The sequence below is a fragment of the Octopus bimaculoides genome, chromosome 11, assembly GCF_001194135.2.
Source record: "Octopus bimaculoides isolate UCB-OBI-ISO-001 chromosome 11, ASM119413v2, whole genome shotgun sequence".
Classification (NCBI taxonomy): Eukaryota; Metazoa; Mollusca; class Cephalopoda; order Octopoda; family Octopodidae; genus Octopus; species Octopus bimaculoides.
The window spans coordinates 10,254,978-10,263,601 of record NC_068991.1 but is presented as its reverse complement, the minus strand read 5'-3'; the positions used below and the strand labels follow the sequence as shown (position 1 = coordinate 10,263,601).

The window sequence follows — 8,624 nt, the reverse complement described above, 5'->3', positions numbered from 1 at the left end:
GTCTACCAAATCCACTCACAAGGCATTGGTCAGCTTGAGGCTATAATAGAAGACACTTGCCCAAGGTGCCATGAAATGGGACTGAACCTGGAACCATGTAGTTGTGAAGCAAGCTTCTTACCACACAGCCACACCTGCGTCTATGGAAACTAAATTCCTTGAATTACGGCCATGCTGGAGGAATTGGCTCTCAGGGTTTTTAGTTGAATAAATCGATCCCAGTACTTGTTTTTTTTTTAGTCTGATACTTATTCTATCAGTTTCTTTTGCTGAACAGTAAGTCATGTGGATATAAACCAACCAACACCAGTTGTCAAGTGGCTGTGGTGGGGAATGAAGACACACATGTATTTATATATGTGTGTGTGTGTGTGTGTATGTATATATATATATATATATATCATCATCATCATCATCGTTTAATGTCTGCTTTCCTTGATGGCATGGGTTGGACAGTTTGACAGGAGATGGCTAGGCATATATATATATATATATATATATTGATCTATCTATCTATCTATCTATCTATCTATCTATCTATCTATCTATCTATATATATATATATATATATATATATAATATATGTATTATAAGCTTCCGCACAGTTTCCACCTGCCAGGTTCACTCACAAGGCATTCATCAGCCTGGGGCTATAATAGGAGACACTAACCCAAGGTACTACTGCACAGTGGGACTGAACCTGAAACCACATGATTACAAAGCAAGCTTCTTAACCACACCAATGCCTACACCTATTATATCAACGAAATTTAAGACTTTTATTTTTAAATTCGTTATTAAATTGTTTTGTTTCACACTGATTTAGTTGCTATTTTTTGATATCAACTACTTTCAAACACGTAGCATATTTTTCCTTCCCCTCAAAATTTCTTATCCTTTTAAAAACGTTCCTGCCATGACCATCCTGTCTTTCTTGGCATAATTATAGTTTGGTGTCCTCCCTTCGTTCTGGAACTTTGCTTTCTTGTAACTTTTTAATAATGCATATTTTTGCATGCACAAAAGAATCAATCAACTTATTTTCCAGTAACTACCATATTGGTATGGGATTATCAAGAAATCTGCCAAAAAGAATCAGTGAGCTTTTAGTATCCATTTAATATTGAACAATAGTATCATTTAACATTATTTTACAGTATTTAACAATATTTTACAATTTCCTTTTTCTCTCCAGGGTACAAGCTGCCATCAAATGTAAGTCCATCACAAAAGAAACCAATGATAAAATCCCAGAACTTGTCCCTGTCGAACATCCTCCAGAGGTAAGGACATTGCAAGTTCGATTCTGCTAATGGCACTGGTTATAGGAGTGCAATTGTGATAAAGTTAAAGTACTGGCCATGGGTTTGAGCCCCATATTAAAGTAGTCAATGTGTTGTGGATGAAAGGCAAAGTTGACCTGAGTGGAATTTGAACTCAGAGCATAAAGATGAACAAAATGTTGCTAAGTGTTTTGTCCAGTGAGCTAATGATTCTGTCAGCTCACCAAGGCTGTAGAAAAGGATATTTACCAAGAATGCCATGCAGTGGGATTGATCCTCAGATTTCATGGCTGCAGAGCAAATTTGTAACCATATGGCCGTATTCTGCCTTTACATGCATATACATTTACACATATATACATACATATACTTAGAAACGGTAAATAATGAATGTAGTATTTTTCTGCTGGACATATCCTGCTTCATACGTGAAGGCTTTAGGTCCTATACTGACTTGTTAACACTTATTAACTCTGCTGTGCTAAGCTGATGCTCACCAGGCACTCATTTTTGCTACTGAGTGAACTGGAATGAAGTGCTTTGTCCAAGGATACAACACATCTGGACAGGGAATCAAACCCACGACCTTATAATTGCGAGCTGATTTGCCTTACCGCTACACTACACATCTCATACATACATATATATATATGTGCACACATACATTTATTTATATGTATGCGCACACAGATGTATATATATCCCATACATGCATATTCACACATTTGCACATATATGTATACATTTTCCAAGGAGTATGAGACATTTTGACATCGCCTATTTGACATTGATGATTCAATGCTGACTTATTTGACATCAGACATTTCAATGTGTCTCTCTTCCTCTCCCCGCACCCCTCCACTCTCTCTTACTGTCTCTGTCTGTCTGCTTCTGTTTATGTGTGTGTATGAGGAGAGAAGAAAGCATTTATGTCAGCTGTGTTCAGTTTAGAAATTGTAATGTCTCTCTGTCTCTCTGTCTCTCTCTTTCACTCTTTCTATCTGTATGTCTATATTTCCGTGCATGTGTGTGTGAGTCTGTTTGCCTCGAGTACCAAAATATACTATCATCAAAACAGGCTGAATTCCCAATCAGCTGTGCCAAATTGTCAGCATCCAGACATCTGCACTGAACCATCTGATTTTGTTTTCCAAGATCTCCATCAGTTTCTTCATTTGTCTACTATGTTTTACATGTATTTATATTTGGTACAGATGATGAGTCATACAAGAGCTGTCAGAGTAAGTCTGTTTATTAAGAACTAGCACAATGTTTGGTATGAAGCTATAATCTCTAATACTTTCTGTTATTGATATCTTTATCACAATGGTTTGTTTCTCTCAACATGTTCTACAGGACAGAATACAAAATACTGTACTTAAATCTTAAAAGAACCCTTTCCCCCATCAATAAGAACTGCTACCATGAATCAATGAAGGAGCCGCTGTATGGTGGCCTGCTAGAAATAGCAATCAAATCTCTTTCCCAATTTATACCCTAATGTCTTTCAAAAGAAAAGAATACATTGGATAATGTGGTCTTGGACAGTGCTTCTCAAACTATCTGATGTGGCATACCGGGAGTTTTTTTTTTTTCCAATGTGCCAGGGACCAGTAATATTTCTTAGTAATATTAATTTATACCGGAAACAATATATATATAATGAATATTATAAAAGTTGACAATTTGTTTTTATCTTATATTTATTTTGTAAACAAATAATACAAATATTACATAAGCATTTTATAATGTTTCTTTTTCTGGAAACTCACTGCGTACTGGCAGCTAATGGCTCGCAGACCGGTGCCAGTCTGTGGACCACCACTTTGAGTAGCACTAGTCTAGGATACACTTTGTCTGAAAGAAAATGATAGGATGATCATGGGTGAGACGATTTTGATCATAGGTGTACTCGATCAAGGCTGACCTGCTGTTAAACAGCGGCAACAACAACAACAACAATCAATATTGCTGCTGTACAAAGTACACTCAGTCAAATAGCCTCTATATAACCACTCAGCCTGCAAGGAATAGCAAGCAAATGACTTTTAAATAGAAGCCTAACTTCTTAAGCAAGTGAAGGACAGATTGGATAATGTAACTCTAGGCATTCCGTGAAGTGGTCATAGCTGGAATGCCTTTGATTATAGGCTTTTTCAATCAGGCTTGTGGTGATACTCTTGATAACACTAAAGACATTTGCTCATTCATGGTTACTCCCAGTGTCACTGATGATGTCATTCTTTTAAACATACTCAGTCACTCATATATGGATACTCTTCGTTCGAATTATCAGAAACTGTGGCTACAATAGTAATACATACTCATGAAATAATCTTTAAAGCAAAAAAAAAAAAAGAAAAAAAAATGTTTTCCTGTAAATATGGCTGCTTATTTAATAACTACAAAACACAGATTTACTACTACTGCTACGACTACTACTACTACTACTATTACTACTACTACTACTACTACTACCACCACCACCACCACCACTACTATTACTACTACTACTACTACTACTACTACTACTACTACTACTACTTTTTAAAAACTTTTTGTTGATGCTAATATAAAAGTAACTGACTAACCATATTAATTAAAAAAGAAAAAAAAAACTGTGGGGAACCTGTCTTAGACATCTGTGCTTGTGAATGTGGGTTTATGTTTACTGATGTGGAATGGTGTTGAGTTGTGGCCCTTTACCTCACAATTAACTTAGCTATTTGGTTAATGAATATTGACAAGGTAAGTAGCAGACTATAAATCCTGAAAGAAGGTCCCCCAGCATGGATACATGCTGGGTACCATCTTTATGGGGCTGTCATCTTTAATGACTGAAATTTGTAACAGTAAAAGAGATATGCATGTGCACACAAATATATATTCATACATATATACATACACACATTCATATTCCCTAATACATATATATATATATATGTATATATTGTCTAAGAATGTATAGATTAGAAAAAAATACGCACTCATATATTCGTCAATGGAGCAGGTATATTAATTGAAGTGTACAGTATTGTATATCCATTGCAACCAGAACTGCCATCTCTGAAGAGCGCTGGGTTACATAACTGTGCTGTTACTTAACACTCTGTTGTACCTCTAGCACGAAACTGATTGGTAAGATCGGATGTAATAGATATGTAATTCTGTGCACTTTGACTAATTAACATATATGTATATATATATATATGTGTGTACATGCATATACACACACATGCATGCATGGACACACACATACACATATAATCATGAGTTATGGCATGGTGGAAATTTTCAAGGACCTATTACTTCTTCAGCCAACAAAAGGATTCTGTTGATGAATGAAGAGCAATTTGTGTAATTCTTGTAGATGAAAAATGCTATTGCATGGTGACAAATGAGCTGAGAGAAAAATCTCAGCGTACGAAGAATTGGATGTGATGTACAAGAGAGAAGACTAAACTGATATGGAGACGTGCATATCATATCAAGGATGAATGTTGAGTAAAGAAGCATCAAATAATCCAAATAATCACATTCGCTCATGCTTAATTTTAGATTTTTACTGAGAGAAAAAAAAGAAGAAAAACAATTTCATAGACAATCAAAAGTTGTCTCCCTTACATTCAATTAATTTCTTTAGTTTTTCCACAGATAATTTTTCTTGCTACTATTTGGAAATTAGGGAAAGTGTCTTCCGTCATAATTTTGTGAATGGACTGGGGAAGATAGAAACTACAAGTCCATCAGTTGTAATTCAACTTTACACAGTTCAGAGTGTGTGTGTATATCATCATCATCATTTAATGTTCTTTTTTTATGCTGGTATGGGTTGGATGGTTCAACATGAACAGACACAGCAGGAGGATGCACCAAGTTCTAATGTTCAGTTTGCTTTAGCATAGTTTCTATAGCTAGATACCCTTCCTAATGCCAACCACTTCACTGTGTACTTTTTACATGGTACCAGCACTGAGTGAGGTATGGTCAACCCCATGACATGGTCGAGCTTGCTTGGACATTTTAAACCCACACACACCATCTGAGAGAGGTCTCTGAGGAGAAATTCATTGAGAGTTGATCTGCATATATTGCGTTTGGACGACCTGCTTGAGTACATTCATGCTTTGGCATCCCTAGCAGTCGGTCACTTGCCAGCACTTGTTTAACTCACCAGCAATGTCTTGCAAAGCACAACCAGATCTTCATTCAGTTGTTTCTTGATGGGGTGAGTTCTCCAAGATATGTTTAAGATTGCTCTTGACATTCAGGTGTAAGTTCCATCTAGCTTACATTCCAGTTTTTTTGGCAAGCATCCAGGCTGTTGCTCCATATAAAAGGACTGACTCCACTGTTGCATAAAAAGACCCCCTGTTTAGGGTCTCTGGGCTGACCATGCTTTGGTTATCCATTACAGTTGAGGCTATCTCAGAATATCACTTCACAACCTAAACATTCATGGTTTCCCACTTACTCTTTTACTTGTTTCAGTCATTTGACTGTGGCCATGCTGGAGCACCGCTTTTAGTCGAGCAAATCGACCCCAGGAATTATTCTTTGTAAGCCTAGCACTTATTCTATTAGTCTCTTTTGCCAAACCACTAAGTTACAGGGATGTAAACACACCACCATCAGTTGTCGAGCGATGGTGGCGGGACAAACACAGACACACAAACACATATATATATATATACATGTATACGACGGGCTTCTTTCAGTTTCCGTCTACCAAATCCACTCACAAGTCTTTGGTCGGCCCAAGGCTATAGTAGAAGACACTTGCCAAAGGTGCTACGCAGTGGGACTGAACCCGGAACCATGTGGTTGGTAAGCAAGCTACTTACCACACAGCCACTCCTACGCCTACTTGCTTAAAGAAGACTGATCAGACATCGAGCTCAGAAAATAATTGGTGTAGACTATGCTGATGATTCATCCCTGCTCTCTGACACAATTTCAAGTTCTATCCAATTACTTCAGAGCCTGGAATTAACTGCACAAGATGTGGGACTGCTTGTTAATCCTAGTAAAACCAAGTTCATTACTCACCAATCACAAAGGATCCATTGCCAACATCAGAGAAAAAAGCCCCCATCAACCAAGGGGTGTTGTATTGAGGGATAAGAAAGTAGGATAGAGGGGGAAGGAGCAGGTGTCTTGTTGAAGAGGAGAATACATGGCTTGCCCACCTGGAAAAAGAAAGAGAGAGGTGAGGTCAAGATACAAAGAGAATAAGAGAGGAAGAAAGGACTGGAGGAAGAAGGAAGAGGAAGAGGGATGTGTTTGTAAGTGTTCTTGTACACTTCGGATATTACACCCACTCTATTGGTTGATATACGAGGGCATTTTTTCCCGATTTATGGACTTTGAGACAACTTACACACATACACACACATAGATATATGCACACACACACACATGTATATATACATGCATATAGACATACATACATATGTATGTGAGTGTGTGTGTATGTGTGCGTGTGTGTGGATGTATACATATGCATGAAACACATACATCGAAACACACGACAATACAGATTGAGTTTGCAGCCCTTCTTTTTGAAAATGGTGTGTGTAAATGTGTATGTGTGAGTGTGTGTGTGTGCATGCATTTGCGCGTGTGTGTGAGGTGGGGTGTATGCAAATTATTGGCATTTTAACTGAACTTTTTTTCCTTCCCACATGTATCTCGCTAGCTTCACAGGTAATTTGTCAGCTACTTAACACTAAGCCACATTTGCTGTCTCTACAGATGTCCAACATTGGAAGCTTACTTTATTTCAATGTTTCCACTTCACATACACACACACACAGATATATATATATATATATATATATATATATATATACATATGTATTTGCAAAAACAAATCATAGCTCTGCATTTATTAGTTTAAATGCAATACATATAAACATATACATATGTATATGTGTGTGTATATACATACGTGCATATATATGGTATTCTTGATAGTACTATCGCTCTCATACTTTATATATATACATACACATATATATATTTATGTATATATATCTATGTATATTATATGCATGTGCATACACAATATATTTGTACAAACTATAGATTTACACATCATTCACATAGTTAATTACACATATGCACACAGAAACGCATATATATATGCGTATATGTGACATTATATAGCAATGTGTGTATGCATGAATGTATATGCATGCATAATATTCTTTGATAAAATTTACATTGTACAAGTGAGATAAATGATTTGAACTTAGCCTCCTCTTTTTTTCTCTCTTTCTCTTTCTCTCTCTCTTTCTTTCTCTCTCTCTCTCTCTTTCTCTTTCTCTCTCTCTCTCCTCCTTGTCTGTCTCTTTCTCTATATTTTTCTATCTATTGATCAGTCTTTCTCCCTGATTCCCTAGCTATCTATTAATCTCCCTCTCTGTCTGTCTGTTTATCTCTTTTTCCTATCTACCTAGCTACCTCTTCACGAAAGATGCAGAACTAATTCCAAATAATACTCCAACCGACAGAAACACAATTCTTCTCTGTTAGTTGTGAATTCCTGCATCAATCATTGCATTGGATACACAGAGCTTGCATCTGTTCCAAAGATGAGCATTACCGTTATTTGATAATGGAACTACAAACTCCTCGTTCAATGCTTTAAGTGGATGAGTAGTTCACATATACTTATTTCTTCTATCTACCAAATCCACTCACAAGGTTTTGGTCAGCTTGAGGCTATAATAGAAAACACTTACTTGCCCAAGGTGCCATGCAGTGGGACTAAACCCAGAACCATGTGGTTGGGAAGTAAACTTCTTACCGCACTGCCATCCCTGTGTGTAGTTGTGTGTGTATGCGCATGCAACTAAGTAAATATATGTGTACAGTGTTATGTATTGCGTCACTATGTGGTTGATAAGCTTGCTTTAGGACCATCTGGTCTCAGGTTCAGTCCCACTTTGCCATGTCTTGGGCAGGTGTCTTCTACTATAGCCCTTGGCCGACCAAAGCCTTGTGAGTTGATTTGATAGATGGTAACTGAAAGAAGCTCCTAATCTCATACACTCACCTATTCTTGACTATGATATAAATATCTCCCTCTATTTTCTACTATATAAACTCTCTCTCTCCCTCTCTCTCTCTCCTCCTATAACAAACATTTCTATTTCTTTTCCCAATTGTTACTTACAATATAAGCATTTTTCTCCCCTACCCTTGTCTCCTGTCCACTAATACATATTCACCCCTATATATATATATATATATATATATAATATATATAATATATATATATATATGTATATACACACATAATCTCTCTCTCTCTCTCTCTCTCTCTCTCTCTCTCTC

The 8,624-nt window shown here is 36.8% G+C and overlaps 1 protein-coding gene across 1 annotated transcript in view; it reads left to right on the top strand.

Annotated features, from left to right (window-relative positions):
* Positions 1–8,624, top strand: part of LOC106870489 (dynein axonemal heavy chain 12) — a 262,917-nt gene that overhangs the window by 10,112 nt on the left and 244,181 nt on the right. Inside the window, exons 3-4 of the mRNA XM_052971523.1 lie at positions 1,196–1,283; positions 2,498–2,524. Of these exons, the coding sequence (XP_052827483.1) occupies positions 1,196–1,283; positions 2,498–2,524 (115 nt within the window). The remainder of the gene's footprint in view (positions 1–1,195; positions 1,284–2,497; positions 2,525–8,624) is intronic.